Source organism: Eschrichtius robustus, chromosome 6, assembly GCF_028021215.1.
Source record: "Eschrichtius robustus isolate mEscRob2 chromosome 6, mEscRob2.pri, whole genome shotgun sequence".
NCBI classification, from domain to species: domain Eukaryota; kingdom Metazoa; phylum Chordata; class Mammalia; order Artiodactyla; family Eschrichtiidae; genus Eschrichtius; species Eschrichtius robustus.
This window is the reverse complement of record NC_090829.1, coordinates 50,967,117-50,989,103: the sequence shown is the minus strand read 5'-3', so window position 1 is coordinate 50,989,103 and position 21,987 is coordinate 50,967,117. Positions and strand designations below refer to the sequence as shown.

Sequence of the window (21,987 nt, the reverse complement as noted above, 5' to 3'; positions counted from 1 at the left end):
AACTTTATGGGAGTTCCCTTGTATGTTATTTTTCATTTTTCCCTTGCTGCTTTCAATAATTTTCTTTGTCTTTAATTTTTGCCAATTTGATTACTATGTGTCTCGGTGTGTTTCTCCTTGGGTTTATCCTGTATGGGACTCTCTGCACTTCCTGGACTTGGGTGGCTATTTCCTTTCCCATGTTAGGGAAATTTTCAACTATAGTCTCTTCAAATATTTGCTCGCGTCCTTCTGGGACCCCTATAATGTGAATGTTGTTGCGTTTAATGTTGTCCCAGCGGTCTCTTAGGCTGTCTTCATTTCTTTTCATTCTTTTTTCTTTATTCTGTTCCGCAGCAGTGAATTCCACCATTCTGTCTTCCAGGTCACTTATCCATTCTTCTGCCTCAGTTATTCTGCTATTGATTCCTTCTAGTGTATTTTTCATTTCAGTTATTGTATTGGTCATCTCTGTTTGTTCTTTAATTCTTCTAGATCTTTGTTAAACATTTCTTGCATCTTCTTGATCTTCGCCTCCATTCTTTTTCCAGGATGAGGTCCTGGATTATCTTCACTATCATTATTCTGAATTCTTTTTCTGGAAGGTTGCCTATCTGCACTTCATTTAGTTGTTTTTCTGGGGTTTTATCTTGTTCCTTCATCTGGTACATAGCCCTCTGCCTTTTCATCTTGTCTGTCTTTCTGTGAATGTGGTTTTTGTTCCACAGGCTGCAAGAATGTAGTTCTTCTTGCTTCTGCTGTCTACCCTCTGGTGGATGAGGCTATCTAAGAGGCTTGTCCATGGGGTACATTTTTATAGAAACTTCTCTTTTAACACACAAACTTCCTCTTTAAAAAGCCCCTAACTTTGACCTTTTAGGGTACTTTTGCCCTGTAAAAGGGGGAAGTAGAGGGAAAACTTATGAAACTCTATTGAAGTGACTAGGAAATGAAAATGTAGATATCCTGTGACAGCTAATTGGATTAAACATTCTTCAGGAGCTTCAATTATTGTTTTTATTTTGGATGCTCTTTTAAAGTAGGTTTGTGTTTTGTACTACATTTTTAAGAAGTTATTTTATTGAAGTATAGTTGATTTACAATGTTGTGTTAGTTTCTGTTTTACAGCAAAGTGATTCAGTTAAACATAAATATATTACATTCTTTTCATATTCTTTTCCATTATGGTTTATCACAGGATACTGAATATAGTTCCCTGTGCTATACAGTAGGACCTTGTTGTTTATCCATTCTATACATGATAGTTCGCATCTGTTAATCTCAAACTCCCAATCCGTTCCTTCCCCAACCCCCTCCGCCTTTGCAACCACAAGTCTGTTCTCAATGTCTGTGAGTCTGTTTCATAGATAAGTTCATTTTTGTCATATTTTAGATTCCACATATAAGTGATACCTTATTGTATTTGTCTTTTTCTTTCTGACTTACTTCACTTTGTATGATAATCTCTGGGTCCATCTATGTTGCTGCAAATGGCAATATTTCATTCTTTTTTATGGCTGAGTAATATTCCATTGTATATATGTACCACATCTTCTTTATCCATTCCTCTGTCGATGGACATTTAGGTTGCTTCCATGTCGTGGCTGTTGTAAACAGTGCTGCTGTGAACACTGGGGTGCATGTACTACATATTTGTAAGATAGGCTTTGTTTTCATATTAATACTTAATATATTGAATGATATTTACCCTTAATATAAATTTGATTGGTTACAGTTCTATTCTGGTTGAAGCATAACATTCCACTGAACTGGACTTTGAGAATTTCCTCTGAACCATAATGAATAACATTGCAGGTTTCAGACCCAGGATGGTCTGAAGAGGCTGGGACAGGGCTGCTCCAGGGATAAGACCTCAAGGGCAAGAGGAACGGAGCCAGGCTGGTGGAGGAGGGCTGTAGAAATGCTCCCCAGCAGTCTGGGCACTGAGATTTCAATCCAAAGAGGGTCTGGTAGGTCCCTTGTACAAAGCAGATACTAGATTAATGTTTGTGGAATTAACGGTTTAATTTAGAAAGCACTCTAGATGTTTTCCCAGCCAAGATTGACTGAGCACCTTCACATGCCAGGCACAGTGCTAGACTCTGAGATAGGAGGTCAGACATGGCTCTTGTCTCTGAGGAGCTTACCTATGTGATGGAGGGGGACTCAGGCTCACATGAGCACAAACAGTGTAGTGTGAACAGTGCTAATGGTAAAGGGTACTCTGAACTCTAGATGTTCATGATTTGTCTTAAAAAGCCACACTTCTGCCTAAAGACTACATTTCTTCCCTGCATGAACAACATCAACACATGCCAAATTGTGAGACTTCCACAACTCTAAAAGAAACGCCCTGGTGTCGAGAGATATATAATATCCTAGCTGGTAAGAGCCAGTTCACCAGAAAGCAGGATAGTGTAGCAGTTAGGCTGTGGGGTTACAATACCGGAACTACAATTAAGCGTATGTGTGGGTTACAATCCAGGCTCTGGCACATATTAACTGTGAAATCTAGGTTGTTACTTACCCTCTCTAATCCTTACATTCTCATGAGTAAAATGAGGAAAATAATTGTGTCCATCTCATGGTGGATTTAGTGAGTTCACAAGAAGTAAGATGTTCAGAGCAATTCTTGTTTCACAGAGCACTCTCTGAATTCAAAGTTAGGAGGTTGAAAGGAGGAAGTTTGTAGCATTAGAAGAGAAGTGCTTGTAAATATATTGTATTGCTGCTCAATAAATGTTCACTAAAAATCATTATCATGACACTTATTTCACTGACTTCTTAGCAGTCCCAAGTCAATCATTTAACTCTTTGCCAGGAACCCTGGTGCAGCCCTCCAGCTCTAAATGGGAAATTCAAGAGGGCTTTGAAAAGCATGCTGCAGAGAACTGTGATGGGCTCTGTGTACTCTGGTTCTTTCTCCCTAAAATTTTATTTTCCCTTCCCCTGAGCGAGGTCCTAGCTGATCTGCTTTTTCTTCTAATAACACTGCTGTGATGTTGGTTTGATGCTTAGATCCCACATCTGGTAGCTGTGAAATCCCAGGGACCTGCCTTGACCGCCTCCCAGTCGGTGCACGAGCAGCCCACGAAGGGCCTCTCTGGGTTTCAGGAGGCCCTGAACGTGAGCTCTCACCGTGTGGAGATGCCGCGCCAGAACTCGGATCCCACCTCTGAAAACCCGCCTCTCCCCACTCGCATCGAGAAGTTTGACCGAAGCTCTTGGTTACGACAGGAAGAAGACATTCCACCAAAGGTAATATTACTGGGTTTTTTATCGACATCACTATCATCGTCATCATTGTTTGTTATTATTATTATTATTATTACTATTACTATTACTGTTATCATTGTTATTACCCCTGTTCCAGACCATTCATAGTATTGAAGAACCTGGCACCAAAGCACCGTCCCTTCTCACGTTTGTTTTGGTTCCTCCTCATTCCCAAGCTAAGACTTGGATTGTTGTTTATCATTTCTGATCTCCATTTTCCCCAAAGAAATGGAAGCTCAGGTAGACTGAATGACTTGGAAGCATATATCCTGTATCCAGGATTAGAACTCGCAACCCCAAGCATTCCAAACTGTTCTTTTAACTATCCATCTTAAGAAATAGAATAATATGGATATTTTCATCGATGACTTAATCTATGTCTAGACAAATTTAAAATTTCCAGATTAAAAAGTAAAGAATTTTTTTATTCCTATTTTTAATAACCCAAAGTGAAAACAGGTTTCAAATGTCCAGAAGATAGTAATGCTTTTAGAATATTTTAGTTGGCTCCACTTAAGGAAAGCTCCTTCTAGGCCAGGTTATAATTTAATTCCAGCCTTAATTGATTACTGAGGATTAAACTCTAGGGTGAAATGACCAGCCATTCCACTGGTTTGGTTTCATTTGTTTTGTTTTTGCCTATACCAAGTTGTTGTACATTCCAAAAATTGTCCTAAAACGTGGCCATGCATCTCACTACAGACAACCTGGAAATATCAAAATACTGTAGAAATTTTTGCATCAGATTCTTCCCAGTTCAGGATTCCCCTTTCTCCTGGACTCAGCATAAGAGCTATGACAAATGGAATGTCCCACAATTTCTGGAAATCAATGCCATTGTTGATTCCAGAAAAAAATAAGACCTTTTTACCCAATGATTTTCAAATATTTTTCCTCATCTTCCTCTCAGAAGGATATTATACCAGGATTTCCATTATTTTGAAAATGAAATTAGCTGATAATGGCTCTTTTGTTGTTGTTCTCATCTTGTGGAAGCAGAGATGCCATCAGAAAAGGTTATTTATGGAGCAAAGTTCAATCTGGAAAATAGGATGGGCAGAGGAGCAGACAGGAGAGCTAGGGAAACATTTGACGTTATTGGTCCACTCTCTAAAAACACGCAGGCACACACTTATAACTCTGGGAGAAAAAATTGAGATCAATACAAAGATTTTAGGTTTTAATAATTCATTAGACTCTCTCTCTCTACCACTATTTCAGTTGACCAAGTGCAAAAGGAAAAATAGTGATAGTAATATTTAATTTGAGCAGGTGGGAACACTGATTTGGTTATTCTGCTTCACTTCACTGACTCATCTTTCTAGGTCTTTATCTTAAAATGTATTATAATAACCAATAAGATCCGTATTAGTGTTAAATATCATTTAATATACTAAACATAATATTAAAACAAAGCATAATTTTAAAATACCTAGTACAAAACATAAATCTACTTTAAAAGGGCCTCCAAAAATAAATAAAAGTTGAAGCAGCTGATGAATGTTTAGCCCAACCAGCTGTCACAGGAGATGTACATTTTCATTTCCTAGTCACTTTTCATAAAGTAAGTTTTTCCTCTACTCTCCTCTCATGTTGGACTCCTTTGGTGCACTTACCAGTATTCGATTTCATTAGAAAATGTTTCATAACATGAGGCATACTTGAATTCTACCTTAGGCCCTTGACAGATAAGCTAATGATACGTTTTCCTACTGTACCTCACAGTCTGACTGGTATTCACATAGTTTTTTGAAGACCTTCCAGTATTTTCAGTATTAGTCCTGTTTTGTATTACGTTTGCAAATTGACCTTCCAAAGTTCAGAGTTGGCGGTTTGTTTTTAATTAGAAATTGCAAGTTGATTAGGAAGTGGAACCATTCAGGATCTATTGCAGTAGTTTTTCTGAGCTCACTAACATGTGGCTTATGTCCTAAGTTCTAGCCTGATACCCTAATTTCTCACCAGATTTCATAATTTCCTTACCTGTTTATCAGTTGTATTGTGAGTTAAAAGTGGAACTCGGTTTATCCGGATGTCTCATCAGATGCAATTTCCAATGATCAGCTGAGTTAATGATACCCCAGAGAAATTTCTGATATCCACCACTCTTGTGCAAACGAAGGAAATCAATTATTTTAGCCCAATGAATCAAAATAATTCACTTGGTCTGTTTCTAAATTTGTTTTTCAAATTGAGCACTTTGTACTCCCTAATGGTGGCTGAAATGTGCCTCATTGCCTTTCGTTTGATTTTGTTTAGGGAGTTAAATATTTCTTTGAGAAATGCAAGATGTTTCTTTCCTGTTTCTGATAGTTCTGTATCTCCTGGCAGATCTTAGGAAAGGAGTAGGCTGCTTTTCAGGCAGAACCCTGCGGAAGCTATTTTATGGAAAATATTTCTGAATTCTGGTTTTCTTTCAGGTGCCTCAAAGAACAACTTCTATATCCCCAGCATTAGCGAGAAAGAATTCTCCTGGAAATGGTAGTGCTCTGGGACCCAGACTAGGATCTCAACCCATCAGAGCAAGGTAAGGGAAGGAAGATGGGTAAGTTGAAGGGAGAAGTCCCCACCTACCATTGTCATTGTTGCTTTCCTAAAAAAATGTCTTTGTTCTTTTTTCACTTCAGAGGCATGTTGGCTGGCCACCCAGACTTTGGTGGACCAGACACATGTCTTTTATTTCTTCAGTAGCCTTTCACAGAAATCAGTGTACAGTGAGGGCTCATGAATGAACGAGTCAATGAGTCACAGAGTCAACGAATGAATCAGCCCAGAATCCAACCAGGTTTACCTTACTTGGCAGTTTTGTAAATGTGGGAGGAAGACTACACATAGAAGTCTGGGTGCAGCGCCCCTGACCGTTACTTCAGAGACCGTTTCATGAAGCCAGCCAAACAAAATGGCCTGATCTGAGATGATTTTAGCATCAGGTCAAGAAATGTGCTGTGGGAGCTATTGAGACAGTACAAAGTAATTGCCAAAGAAATGCTGTAGCCACCAGCTGCAGAACTTCCCTAGTCTGGCAAATTACAGAAGAACTAGTTCTCATGAGGAGATCACCTCTGGCATTAAGGAACGTCACTGAAATACCGTGATGTTCCCACTGTTGCTCTGTGCTCTCCTAGAATTGTCTACCAACCCTGTGTATTCCTACAGTCAGGAAGTTGCATCCATCTACTGGTTGGTGTCGAGGTCTCAAGAGAAGAAGCTGGAAAATAAACAATATCCTTACAGTATCTGAGCAGATTTTATGTGGTAACAGATGCTGTTTGCTGCTATAGTTCATCAAGCTTCCCTCAGATTTTTCATGAAGAGTACACTCCTTTTTAGGATCAACTGAAATAGCAAATGGCCTCTGCTGAGACTATAAAAAGGAACTTGGGCAGGCTGTTTTATCCATCTTCATTGTGTTCATAAGAGGACTCTTGCTAGTCAAAGAGAAGGAGAGGGGCTTCCCTGGTGGCGCAGTGGTTGAGAGTCTGCCTGCCAATGCAGGGGACACGGGTTCGAGTCCTGGTCTGGGAAGATCCCACGTGCCACGGAGCAACTGGGCCCGTGAGCCACAACTACTGAGCCTGAGCGTCTGGAGCCTGTGCTCCGCAACAAGAGAGGCCGCGACAGTGAGAGGCCCGCGCACCGCGATGAAGAGTGGCCCCCGCTTGCCACAACTAGAGAAAGCCTTCGCACAGAAACGAAGACCCAACACAGCCATAAATAAATAAATAAATAAATAAATAAAATAGGTTGCCGTTTTAAAAAAAAAAAGAGAAGGAGAGACTGAAAATGAAGGTTATGACTATTTGTACAGTTCCTAAAATATGGAATGCTTTTGATCATAAAGCTTTCATTTTCCTCTTCCCATGAAAAGCCTTAGGAAGGGGTCAGTCCATAAATAAGATGGAACTGCACTAAAAACATTCATCCCTTGAGGGCAAAGAAGCTAGCTCATCTGAGTGGAGTTGCCAATGAGCAATTTTTGTCCAGTGACTCGTCAGGTTCACGCTGAGCTGGTGCTGTGAGCAGCTCTCGAGGAAGCCTGGAGCAGACTGTGACCAGGGAGCCAAAGGAATGTCAGCCTGGATTGCCGGCCTGAACTTTAACAGTCCCCCTCTTCGAGCGGTGATAAGCCCCCAATTATCAGTGCTTCTTGCTCATTTGAACCCTGCCTTCAAGACTATGTTCATTAGATCAGTTGTTTAGAATTTTAGTTGCTATAGATCAAGCATCATTTCAACTTTAAATCTTTTTCCCTCTCTCAACCAAAAAGAAAGAGAACTGTCATTCTATAGCCAAATAAAAAGCAACTCTTTGTTCCCTCTGAAATGTTATTTTAATGACATTAAGGCCCTAAGATAACTGGTCTTTGATGGTCAGTGGTTTGCAAAACGTGCTTTTCCCTTGGAACCTCTTAAACATTGTACTTTTCACAAAGAATGCAGACCTTGTGAAGACAGCTAATGTTTTTCTGCTTACAGAGAAGGTAGAGAGGAAGTGAGCTAAGAGGTAATAATTACTTACCTGCAATGAAAGTCAGAGGCATCGCAGGGGAGGGGGAGGATGGAGAATCCCTATCTCTGCCTTGTGGAACAATCTGCCCAGCAAGCCTGTCCCTTGCTGTCACGTATCTCTAAGTGACCAGCATTTAAGATGTGAATCAGACTTTGCAACTCTAGACTCGATTGCATTTTAAAACGTTTTGGGATTTGGTATACTTACTGTGCTAGAGATGGCTTTAGTTCACCTTTGTTGCATAATATAGCATGCCAAGACATAGTGGCCTGAGATAGTAACGATTTATTATTGCTCACGATTCTGTGGGTTGGCTGCAAAGTTGTTCCGCTGGTCTCACCTGGGCTCGCTTATGCAGCTGCACTGAGCTGATAGGTCAGCTGTACCTTCACGTGGTCTTTCATCCTGGGCTTCTTGACTGTTTGGTGATTTCAGGACAACATCCCAAGAGGGAAAGCCCCAATACACAAGCACTTTCGAAGCCTTTGCTTCTATCATCTTTACTGATGTCCCATTGGCAACCACAAGTCACATGGCCAAGCCCAGAGTCAGTGTGTAAAGGAAATACACAGGGGCACAGACAATGGGAGACGTGATTCACGGGCGGTGGGAGCGGAGTGGGAGGGAGGCTGTTACTGAACTTAGAGACTGTCTTGTTTTCTATTGGTTCTAATAAAGTCCTCATAGTTATTTTTGTACCATTTGTCAGACAACTGCCCATCCGTAAATCCATAAAAAAAAGGGTTGCTTTTAAATATTTTGTCCTTTGCAATACTGTATAGACTCCCAAATGCCTTATACTGCCTTAAATGTTAAGGTGAACAGTTGAGTTTAAATCATGATTTGATTTGTTCATTTTTTAAATTTCTGTTTTAAAACCTTCCATGCACTTTAACATTTAACTTTGATTCATGTGTTCTTTTAAAGCACGTTAAAATTTGATTAAACAAGTACAGAGTATGAAAAGATTTAAATTAATCCAGTAACACCCAGTCAAAACCCAATGACTAAATGCTTAATTTCAAAAAATAATTCTCCATCCCATCCCAAACCTGTCTTCTTATGGCTTGTTTGTTCTCATTTGCTATGTCATCAAAGAACAAAGTAAAATGAATTTTGGTGGGCAGCCCGTTAATTATAGACTTGGCCCTAGTATTTAGGCCAAGAAATCACTTTGTAGTTCTAATTTTCTGTTTTGACTTTTTTATATGACTCAAGTAAATGGAATAATTTTCACTTTACTGTGTGTTTTATAGACCAAACAGCATTCCCTGCAGGATGGCAAATGTCTGAGCTAAAAGTTAGCATTTAAAGAAATCTATATGAATGTTTTCACGTTTTTACACATTTGGATCTGAGTAGGCTCAGTTCATATATGAACAAGGGAAATCTGTTATTTCATGGAATTCTTCTGAAATTGATCCCCTCTAAGAGCATTTATCTCAGCACCCTTGGCCCCTAGGCCAGACTAAATTACAACATAATAAGGAAGAGAAAAATATGAACAGTGTGACATTTTCTCAAAACACTCATATTTTACCAAAAAAGCAAATAAGGTAGAAAAGCATTTTAAAGGTTCCCCTCTTTCTATGTGTGGTTACATAGAAACTAAACACTTCTTTCAGACTCCAGCAGCAAAAATAGCACCCTGTTAAGATCAGCACCCACACTGGTTAGCTCCAGCTGGAGGGGACTTGTACTAACAAGGCCCAGGTCGGGGACTTAATGCCCATGGGATCCAATTAACTTCACACTGAAAGAGGCCCTTGAGCCCCAGTCAGAGATGCAGGTTCATCCCGGCTGGTTCTGCTGATGCCCAGGCCACTCTTTTATGCCAGGACAACCCTGGCCTGGGCCTTATCATCTAACATGGCAGCAGCCTCCTATCTGGTCAGCCTGCCTCCGTCCTGACCAGTCATTCATAAGTCGGCCCTGGGAAACCCATGTTCTCTGCCAGACGTCAAGGCCATTGCTGCATAAGCCGCCCATTTCTTCTGATGACACACTCTCCCAGGGTTTCCTAACGCAGACTTGGTACCCAGTCAGGGTGGCGTCCTCTTTACATCAACAAGCCCCAGGAAAACCCCAGTCGATGTCTGCTCACACTCTTCCCCCACCCCTCTGAAGCCTAATCAAGTCCTGTCTCCTTCCTGACACCACTGTTGACCGCTCCAGGCTGCATGCCTTGTTTCCTAAACTCCAACACCATTTGCAGATGCTCGCACAACATATGGAGTTTTGCCTTGCTGGCTGTTGTCTCCACTGCACCTGTCTCATCTCTAGGATTATGTTGTACCTTGACCCTCTGCCCTGTGACCTGTACTCTCCTCCATCCCTCAAACAGGTCCACTGGTCTCACAAAGCAGGTATTTAATAGAAAGGTTTTGGTTAAATGATCAAAGGAGTGCTGTATTCGAGCAAAGAGCTGGATCCTGCTACCACACCACAGCTGCCAGGGAAAATACTCAGAACTCACTGAACTGTATCCTCTTCATAGATTTTTTTTTTCATACAAAGAACACTACATTACATCTCCACAAAATGAGAGCGACCACCAAGAAACCTTAGTATGCCCATCACCCTTGACCCGTAATATAATTTTTAGAAAAAATATTTTTAGAATTTATTAATTATACATAAATAATTCTTGACCACTACTGTTTAATGAAAGAGGGCAATGGGGAAGAATTCATTATTTGGGAATGAAAGGAGATAGGATTGTTTCTTTTTGAAAAACAAAATGAAAAATTTGAAAGGTGGCATATTGCAGAAGTATCACACATTTATCATTTTAGGTATTCTCCAAACAGGAGGGAGGGTATTTCCATTATGGATCCAAATCTATTTCAATCAATTAAATGCTAGCAGTTTTCACAAAAATAATTACTACTCAAAGGAGTGCCATAAAAATATCAAGAATTTTTTAAGTTTTCCTTAAGTTTACCAACACTCACTTCTGCAGTCAGTTTTACTGTTAGGTTGACTTAGCAACCCCTTTACCATAAAAAATTTAAGAGGTGAATATTGTCATAAATTCTACATTTGTATGATCAAAATTAATAAATTATGAGGACATGTTTTATTTTCACATGTTTTCCAGGACCACCAGCATGTCTTCTAATAACCCAATATTTAAGAATTTTTGCAACTCGACCAAATATTTTCGCCAAATACGTTACTGCAAAGCAAGACTCTTGTGTTTTCAGAAAGAAATTATTTGCTTTTGTTGCTGCTTTAATGATGCCATTTTGTGGCCAGATTTTAACAGACCAAACTGCAAGTGTCTCAAGGGGAGGGACCGTATTATTTTCACATTTATACATGAAGCATCTGACACCCAACACAGTGCAGAGTACCTGTTACCCACTTGATACTCCTGAAATGGGCAGAGCAAAAGGAAAGCATAGAATTACATTTTTTTAATAACATCTTTATTGGAGTATAATTGCTTTACAATGGTGTGTTAGTTTCTGCTGTATAACAAAGTGAATCAGCTATATGTATACATATATCCCCGTATCTCCTCCCTCTCGCGTCTCCCTCCCACCCTCCCTATCCCACCCCTCTAGGTGGTCACAAAGGACCGAGTTGATCTCCCTGTGCTATGCAGCTGCTTCCCACTAGCTATCTATTTTACACTTGGTAGTGTATATATGTCCATGCCACTCTCTCACTTCGTCCCAGCTTCCCCTTCCCCCTCCCTGTGTCCTCAAGTCCATTCTCTACATCTGCGTCTTTATTCCTGTCCTGCCCCTAGGTTCTTCAGAACCTTTTTTTTTTTTTTTTTTTTTTAGATTCCATATATATGTGTTAGCATATGGTATTTGTTTTTCTCTTTCTGACTTACTTCACTTAGTTTTTAAAAACTGCACTAAAACAACAAAATACAATTTTTTACAAATTAGTTAGCTGTTCATAATAAAGCCTGGTAGGAATTCAGTGAGATGGGTCATCTCATACAATTCAGTGAAAACTGGCAGTATGTTTATACATTCACATACATATATATGTGCACATACATACCTAAGTTCATGCCCTTCCACCCAAGAATTCCAGTTCTAGGAGAGATGTGATTGTGAATATTTGTATGCATCTAGATGGTTATTTCACTTTTATGTATAATAGCAATGTATTGGAAGCACCTAACAATAGAAGAATGGTTGAACTAATTTATCTATATAATGGAATACTAGGCAGCTATTATTGTTTTTGGAAGCATAAGAAGCTGCTCACAATGCAGTCTAAAGGGGAAAAAAGCAAGATGCAAAATTGAATATGCAGTGTGCTTCCATACATACAAAAGAAGAAAGACTAGAAGATAATATTCCATCCAGTAAAATATAGTTGAATGTCTCGATTCAGAGGTTGCATACATTGCTTCCTTATTTTTACCTTGTAATATTTTCAAGTGTTTTACAATGAGAATAGGAAAAGGGGTTTAAAAGAAAGCCTCCTTTGAAGATTCACCATTTCAGAGCTAATACGTTCGGTGTGATGACCCAAGAGTTAGGTCATGAGTTCTTCCCGTCCAGATGCAGAATCTGGCCAGGAGCTCCACAGAGGATAGCATGACTATCATTACCATTGACCCCTGTAATGCAAGGCCATATAAGTACTCTCTTTACCCCTTTGTACTGGGAATGGGACTGGACTATGCTTGTGTCTACCAGAGCCAAGGTCTTGAGAGTGTAATCTCTGTGCTCTGCTGTCCATGCAGCAACCCTGACCTCCGGAGAACTGAGCCCGTCGTGGAGAGCCCCTTGCAGAGGACCAGCAGTGGCAGTTCCTCCAGCTCCAGCACCCCTAGCTCCCAGCCCAGCTCCCAAGGAGGCTCTCAACCTGGGTCACAAGCAGGATCCAGCGAACGGACCAGGGTTCGAGGTAACGCTTTCCCCTACCTTTCCAGGACAGCATTCCCTGAGGAGGAGAGCCATGCACAGGGAATCAGATTACTTCCTGACTTCTGTGACTTCTGGTCCTGGCATGGCCACCACTGTGTGTTGCTGAAGAGCCGCTTAACTGCTCTCAGCCTCAGTCTCCTTAGGGGAGTGGACCACCATCCCCAGTTATATGTGTGACATCAGTGTGGACTAAATCCTTTCTAATTGCAGATACCGGTGTCCTCCAGGGAGATCACAGAATATTGGTCTTATTTGAAAATGTAGTCATCAGTCATCTGAATTTCCATTTCCATTTGATTGATTGGTTAGAGTTTCATGGACCCCCCCCCAAGTATCCTCTTCCCCTTGTGTCAACTGTGTTCAGAATACAAGGTATTTTTCAAAGGGAAAGTTAATAAAGGCTAATGTAGAATAAATATACACTTGAGAGAAGATATAAAACCTATGACTTAAAAAGTATACTTGACTCTTCTGGGTTTTCCTATTAGAGAGGTAAAAATTAGCCTCTCTGACCATTTAATTCAAGTCATTCTTCATTGCTTAGTTTTCATTAATGAGGAAGCTTGTGAAAAACATTAATGTGTCCAGCTAATTATACATGATAACCTATTGTTTATAGCTCATCAAAATGTACTCTTTCTGCATAATCTTCTTCAGAAGATAATTTTGCCTCCAAGTAATAAAGACCGGTATTTTTTTTAAGTGCAATTTGGAAAACACTTATAAATTACTCTGCCTAATGAAAACCACCAGTTCTTTATTCTCTCTTAGCCTCTTCATTAGACACAATCATACTTTACCTCCGAATATTTCTTTGAGTAAACTCACTGTACGTCCGTTTTGGAAAGGTCGATGTCAGACGTGCAATGCTTGTGTCTATGAATTGGGATAGGGACTGGCCTGCGGCTGCCCCATGTGCAATCTTCTGACATCAGTGGCACCATCCAGAGCTATGTACACTTTTGTTGCCTTGATCCAGATGTAAAGTTACTTACTTTGGAAAACTGCCATTCCCTTACCTTTTTTCTATTCATATGCAACTTAATTTGCTTGGTTAGAGCAAATGCTAAAGAAAACCAAACTTAGGTAGACCATTTTAATTCTCTGATCTGGTTCAGGTTTAATTCTTATCTTCTTTCCTTTGGCCTTTAGTTTTTCTGGGTTAAAAGCACTCATATCCCTGGTGTATCCCTACCCAGGAAAGACCACTTTGAAACCAAACAAAGGAATCTCTCCCACCTTAGATTGCTTCTTCTCTACCTATAAGCTCATAAATCAGAGGGATGCTCTTCACTTGTAGCTGTCAGGCAGCCCTCCCCCAGCCCTTGCTCTATAACCTCTATTCTAGGGCCCTTCCCCTTTATCACCAACACTCTCCTTCCTGCCCTCACCCTAGACAACTCCCCTTTCCTCCCCCCCATTTAAAAATCGTTCCTCCAAATAAAACAGGTTTCTATATTTTTCTACAACATTTCGTCAGAAAAACTTACCCTGATGGGTAAGTGGTAAAAGAAGAAATCAAACATAGAATACTAACTCAGTGGCTAGTTTAGTATAATAATTGAGAATAGGACTTTGAGAAATCAGACAGAATCCCAGGTCTGCACATAACTTCAGTGTAACCTTAGGCTAGTTGTGTCATCTCTCTAAGTCTGTGTTCAACTGTCATATGGGAAAACAGTGCCACGTCATTGGGTTGGAGCAAGGATTCAATGAGACAATTGACCTAGAAAGCGTTTAGCACTAAGCCTGACACAAAGTTAGTGCTCAGTAAGTGGCGGTGCTGGCTAGTTTTTCTTATTATTACCAGTGACCTCCAGGTTATAAGACTAAATGTGTATGGCTGACTTTGTTTGCCTGAACATTGACTGTTTTTTGACGGATGTGCTTGAGGATTTGCTTAAGTGAATGAGGTGTCCGCTGAGTCATTTCCAAGGCTGACTCACCACAGAACTCCAGAACTTGAGCCAGCACCTTCTGACGGTCTTTATCTTTCTCGGCCCTCTGTTTTTTCCTCTAGTCAACAGTAAGTCGGAAGGATCACCTGTGCTCCCCCATGAGCCTTCCAAGGTGAAACCTGAAGAATCCAGGGAAATTACCCGACCTAGTCGACCGGCTGTGAGTGCTTTTCTCTCAAACCGTTTTGAACTCTTTTAATTTCCCAGAGAACCCGCAGGATATAGTAGTTGGGGATGCACTCATGACTATGAAACAAAAAATGTTGCGATTAATAAGAACGGATGCTAGAAGCATCTGGAAGGAAGTCATACCTGATTAGGAAAGAAATGAACAGATCTTGGATGGCTTATCTGCCTTTGGTTATTTTGCTGATCTTTAGCACTATGTTACAGAATAAAACAGGAAGAGAAATAACTCACATTATTCCATAATTTCTACTCAGCAGCTTTAGCAAAAAGATGTTGAAAGTAACAATTAAGAATATTTGGGCACTTTCTATGGATTTCTCTTGTATATTCTGGCCTTTTCCTATATTATTTTCCACATGAATTAATATTACAATTTTTCTGCTGCATTTCTGCCGCTCTAGGACTGTATTTTCTAGACCAAAACTTGATAAGCATGGTCTGATAGGGGGCTGACAACCTGAAATCTATAGCTTCATTGCTGTAACACGTCAGACCCCAAATAGCCTTAAAGAAAGAAATAAGAGCATGGAGGCTGAAATTTGAAAGTTGGAAATTAACTTGGAATGAGTTACTATCCACTTATTTTATTTAAATTTTCCAAGAATCTTTTCTGTGAAATGGATGTGAAGATGTTTTCGTTTACTTTATTTTTTTACATTTTAAAGTAAGGAAGTACAGTGAGGGTAACAATGAAGGGCATTCACACCATTCTGGGTTGAGGTTCTTCTTGCCCTTTTGCATTTATCAGTTGTGTACTAACAATTTCCATTTTGTGTCTAACCTGCTGCCTTTCTTCCGGCTTTTCCCCCTCCCGTGGATTCTTCTGGATTGGTTTCCTCTTATCTCAGAGCTATAAGAAAGCTATAGACGAGGTTAGTATTACCTTTGCTTGGTCATGCTTTCACAAGATGTAAATATAAACTGACTTCCTGAGGCTGATATTCAGAAAGGTGGCCAATTGGATCACAGATTAAAGTTCATGCCTTTGGAGTGATCTGCTGGGAGGAGAGCCCTTTCACAGAAGCCAGCCTGAGCCCCTCAGACACTGTGTATAGCTCCAGAGACCTTCCTTCTAGCCAAAATGTCACTTTTCCAATGTTCCAGTCTAGCTAAATATAAGCATCGGTGCTTTGTTATTGGCACAGTTTCTCATTCTAGTATCTTCCAGTAGCAAAGCCTGAGCTTTTAACCTGCACTCGCCAGCCTTGCTAGGGGATGGCAGTTTTACTAACAAAGAAAAGAGACATCATTCTAGGATTGTCCAAATTTATAGTGTGTGATTTGTGAACAAGGAGTTACCAGGTATTGTTAGATTAATTTGTGGGACATTAACTACAGCATCAGCGGCAACGTCAACTTTAGTTAATGAATCCTGGCGAGTTAAGTAACTTTATTTCCTTATCTGTGGTGACATTTTTCCATTAGAAAAATATATGGCTTTGCCAATCTTAAGTAGCTTGCTAAGAAGGATGACTGCCTCACTGCTCTTTGTCAGACCTGCATGAATACAGCATAGTGGAGTTGTTTTGGAAGAGAGAGACCTTCTGCAAAGAGTCCTAACTGCATGGAATCTGAAGGCTAGCATTATGGCTTTAAGGCTGAGCACCGTTTTTGTGAAATGATATGGAAAAAGCACTGGCTTTGGGAGTGAACAAGCTGCATTCAAATTCTGGCTGCCCCAATATATAACTGGAGGGGCCAGTCTCACGAACTCTCTGGGCCAGTTTCCTCATCTGTAAAATGGGGATAAAAACGCCTGCCTTTCCTCGCTCACAAGATTGTTTAGGTTCACTCAAGATCACGAGTGCGAGAGCATTCTCTGAAGTGTGAAGTGCTATGTAAAGCCAGGGTCTGAGGCGTGGAGCTATTCTGGTGGGAGAAGCATGTTTCTATGTGTCTGATCTTTACCAAAAAGCATCACTTTTTCAGAATTATGACCGCCTCACCATTCAGAGTGATTTAGAAAGTCATTATCATAGTTAAAGAATTATTGCTTATATAAAAAAAAAAAAGATTCTTCATGTTTACAGTGTGTGGATGGCATTACAGAAAGAAAAAAGGGAAATGTTTTTAATTGCTCTGTGCTACAGCCTTGCCCCTTCTCCTCACGAGAGTGAGAAGGACAGGGATTATCACAAATGTTATCAGTTTTCTCCCAAACAGTCCTGGTGCTCAGGCTGCCAATAAAATGGTCGCGTGTGTGCACAACTCAGGGTTTCCTCTTATGAGTCCAGAAGTTAGCTTGGAGGTGGCTGTCATGAGAGAAGGGGCTCCCATGGATTTCATCTGGTTAACCCAGGATACTTTAGGCTTTTAAAAATTGCTTTATTTATTTCAGGATACTCTAGCACATTGGACAGAGATGAGAGGTAGGCAAGAGAGGTAGAAATAATTGAGGGGGTGAAAGCTGTACACCAAAATCTCTAGAGCCGTGGATGACTGGAAAAAGCCCTCCAGGTGATTCTTCTAACCCTACCCCTTGAGTATCACTGATCCAGGCCACTAAAAACACAGGATTCCTTGGTTCTACCTAACCCGGTGGTCCTCAACCAGGAATGAGTATCCCCCCGCCCCAACTCCCCTTCCCTTAGGAGACATTTGGCAAAGTCTGGAGTCAGTTTGGTTGTCACAACTTGGAGGTGGGAAGCGGTGCTACTGGCATCTTGTATATAGAGCGGAGAGTTGCTGCTAAACAATCTACAATGCACAGGAAAACAACCTACGATAGAGACTTATCCACCCCAAATGTCAGTAGTGCCACAGTCAAAAAACCTTGAGCTAAATCTCTCTCCCATCTCCCTTCCTAGGTTTTAAGATGGCTTCCATCTCCCGTGACTGATATGCCATTTAGATAACCCGAGTTTGAAATGAACAGTCTTAAAATTCCAAAAACATATTGCTTATTTTTGCTACTTTAATGATTTGAGTTCCATAAAAGTCAGTCTGGGGGAGTGTCCGTGCATTTGGCGTTCCTTCCTATGGAATATGAGATTGTGCAGCGTCGTCTGTGATTATTTAATACAACCCTCCAAAATAAATATTCTTTTTACTTTAGCACAATTAAATAGATGTCATGAAGATTAGATACATAAGCAAACACTGGCTTTACCACCACTTTTCTATTGTATGTAGAAATCTGACAAATTCCAGAGCACATCCATAGGCTGGACAGAACTGGAACAAAGTTTTTTTCCCTCAGTTGAAGATATCAAAGTCAAGTGACTTCCCCAAGTCATATCTTTAGATTTCCTAAAAAGGAAATGAATTATTTTAATATGTAAAGAAAAAAACAACTTTAAAATTTTTAACGATTATTTTAATAGTTTAAAAAATTGAACTAAAATTTGCATAAACTATATTGTTTTTAAAAAGATACCCAAAAGAGCAGCTTTTAAAGCAGAGTATGCATAATTGTCAGATTAAATAAGCCTTTTTGAAAGAAAAATTATATCAAGTTGATTCTAAAAAGTGTTACATGAAAGAAACCTTTGGGTGAGAGCCCCTTAACTATCTTTACTCAGTAGTCAAAAAGCTTAACATTTTGCCGTATTTCTTTTCCAGTTATACATTCTCAGATATTTTTATTGTAAATAGCACTTTTTTTCTCTTTTTAATACTTTTTAGCTGCAAGCTTGAGACAGTCAAGCAATAAATTAGCACAAAAGCTCATTATATGGAGAAGATTGGTATTGTCAGAAAATAAAGCATATGAAAATGGATCTGAACGCAATGGTGTCGATTTTAGATCATGTCTATTTCCTATAACTTTGCTATTGTAAGTTTTTCCAGGGTGGATGGATAAGGAACAAAACTTCAGCTAAACACACAGACTATGGGCAATGGAAGATTAATTTTCTTTGGCTGGGGTATTAGTTTTGAGTTACTCATTATTGGTACCTTGGGATTTTCATATATGTCTCACCTGCCAAGCTGCTACCAATTAAACTTAAAAGGAATTTGCAATTATTTCTAAAGTTTCAGGAAAGATAGCTTTTTAATAACACAGAAACCAAAAAAAAAAAAAAAACCTCTAATTAAAAGTGAAATTATAAAGCAGCTCAGAGCTTTAAAAGTGTTCCTAAATACAGTGTTTGGAGAAATTCAGGTGATTTTAACAAGTGACAGTTACTTTAAATCAATGGGCTTTGGACTAACTAAATATTTCTAAATAGTTTTGATTTTTTTAAATCTTCTTTGTCTTGCTTTGAAATGTCAGCGATAAGGAAAACCAACCCATGGGGAAAATGTATTATTAATTTAAATAAATCATAGTTAATATTATTATATTTTACTCAGAACTACTGACATTAGAAATAAACTCTCTTAACCATATTCTCTCTTTAAGTTATAATGTTTTTTTAATGACAAGTAACATTTTAAATGCTAGTTGTATTCTTTGATGAGACATAACATGGTCCTAACATAGAGAAGGAAAAATACAAAATAAATTTATCTAATTTTTAAATTATTTTATTGGTTTGGAGAATTATAATGTCCTTTTTCATTAATTGCTTTAACAAATATCTAAACTGTATTTTCCCAATGTGCTCAAGTGTAGCATACCCTTCACTTTCTTGTCAATTTGATAAAGATAAACATTGGCAATTGTCAAGAGGAAATAAGAAGTAAAAAGCTGAAATCTGAGCATTAGCTTTTCTTATTTTGGCCCATCACCAAAGAAACCGGAAATAAATTTGCATAAAATTCTGTGTGGTAATTTTCCTCTTCATTAATGGTGTACATTATATTTAAACAGTTTGAGTCTTTTTAATACAATTTTATTTTCATTTTCATGGATGGGATAAATATATCCACTGAGATTGAGGCCATGTGTGTGTGCATGTGTGTAAAAGCCCAGCAAGCATGTTTGGGTGGAAAATGCACAATTTGAATTTTCAAAAGCTTCCCTTTTCCAAGGGCTTCAATTCAAATGACTACAGAACAAATGTAAAAGTTGTCATTGCTGTCCCTTTGATTTTTATGAAATTAGAAAGAAACCAATCCTTCACTTAACACCTTGAACTTTCTAAATTTCTAGACCAAATAAAAAACCTGAAGCATTTTCTGACCTTAGTCTTAACCAATACATTAATGCCTCACATATAGGCAACAGTAAAGAAACAGGATGATCTGTTGTCTTCTCAAAATAAAATTATATTTATAATTTAGTTACACACATTTATCACAACTTGTCTTCTAACCTATCAGGATAGATTATCAGATGTCATTTAGATCACCTATATTGCTCTAACCTTACATCAGGTGAATTGGACAAATACATTTCTGGATTGAAATAAAGAGAGAATATGGCCATAAGAAAACTGGGGGATTTAGTATCTTCAAATGAGTTTCTTTCTCCCTAATCCCCTGTCTCTCACTGAATGCTCTGATTCCCACATGGGTCACTAATATAGGGAGAAATGGTAAGACTGATGTCAAATTGCTTTCTCTCCATTTGCATGCTGTGTGCCAAGGGCAGTTTAACCCATGCAAATCAGAGCGGCCATGCTTTTGCAGAACAGCTTCCCTCTGCATTGCTCTGAAAGCATGTACAATAAAAGGTAGTCAGATATGCAGCACACTGCCTGCCATGTGCCTGGTGATTAACTACCACCTCATCACATCCATAAGGCTAAAGCTTTCATCATACTCATGGAAAACTGAACATTTACCTCTTCCTTTTGGTGTTCGCACATTCATTTCAGTATTCTTCGCCAGGGTTTCTGCCAGGTGACGCAATATAAAACAAAAGAAAATGAAACACCTATCATTCTGGAAGAGAACTCTTTTTTGTTTTTGTTTGTTTTATTTTGTTGTTGTTCCTCTTGATTAACTCAGCTCTGTGGCTATAAATTTCAGTGGCACTGGGCTTTAGGGTGGGCCATTATTTGATGTGGTGCCTCGGCTCTCCAGGGAATGATGACACACCAAATGAGTCATTGTAGCAGCTGGAACCTTGGGAATTGCTCTGTTCTGTGACTGATGCTAGATTTTGGTACAGTAGCAATCATAAGAGGAGAAAGGCCATGGCTATGGCTTGGGCAGGAGTCTCAAAATACTGGGAAATAATTTCTAATCCTGTGGGTAATTAACTATGAGGGTGGGTGACCAACTTCACCTTCCCAAAATAAAATGTGAACCCAGTGTTTGTATATATGTGTACACGCACAGTGCACATACACATATATACACATGCAGATTCAGAACCGAACAGTCTCAGTGTAGCAATTGGTTGTGAACAAAGTCTAAATTTATTTCATCTTTCTTTTCTAGTTTCTCCGCGCTACAAACATCGTTTTCTTGGTTTCGTGCAGTAACTATGTTTGTAACAGTTCTATAGAGAGCTTTTTTTTCTTGTTTATTTCTTGTTGCTTAAGCCGGAGACTTGCTGAGAGATGTCGCTTTGGTCGTATCTATAATCCATATACGCTGGACACACTTTTCTCTTGTAGGATCTGACGGCATTAGCCAAAGAATTAAGAGAACTCCGGATTGAAGAAACAAACCGCCCACTGAAGAAAGTGACGGATTACTCCTCCTCGAGTGAGGAGTCGGAAAGCAGTGATGAAGAGGAGGAAGATGGAGAGAGCGAGACCCAGGACGGGACAGTGGCTGTCAGCGACATACCCAGACTGATGTAAGAGACCTGCGTCTTACAATATTGTTTCTGTTTTTTTATGTTTTGGTTTTTTGGCCCCGAGGCCTGTGGGATCTTAACTGACCAGGGATCGAACCCGCACCCCCTGCATTGGCAGGCGAAGTCTTAACCACTGGACCACCAGGGAGGTCCCTCCCGAGACCTGCTTCATCATTGTAGGCCAGGAGAGGTTAGGTCTCCAAGACAGAAGGACAGGAAATATGAATTAAATATAAGATCATCTGTGAGTCTCGGGCAGGATCAGTTGACTTTGGGGATTCACGTTTTTATTAGAGCATAGTTCTATATTCACCCCTCTCCCTAGACACAGTTACTTAGAATATGTAGCACTTCTAGGACTGCATATGCTTTGTCTAAGCTGTTGTGGCGTTCACCATCCCTTGGGTGATGCTTTCTTGGTTCCTGTCATCTCCGGGCAAGTGATACTGACAGCCACACCCTAGAACTAAAGAGCAAAATTATAGGCAATGGCATTTGGGGGTTAAAACTGACACCATGAGACGTATATTTCACCGTC

General features: G+C 39.7%; 1 protein-coding gene across 1 annotated transcript in view; it reads left to right on the top strand.

Moving 5' to 3' along the window:
* The window catches only part of TNIK (TRAF2 and NCK interacting kinase), a 407,404-nt gene that overhangs the window by 346,662 nt on the left and 38,755 nt on the right, over positions 1-21,987 (top strand). Inside the window, 6 exon segments of the mRNA XM_068546242.1 lie at positions 2,998-3,237; positions 5,676-5,782; positions 12,482-12,645; positions 14,686-14,783; positions 15,661-15,684; positions 21,265-21,449. Of these exon segments, the coding sequence (XP_068402343.1) occupies positions 2,998-3,237; positions 5,676-5,782; positions 12,482-12,645; positions 14,686-14,783; positions 15,661-15,684; positions 21,265-21,449 (818 nt within the window).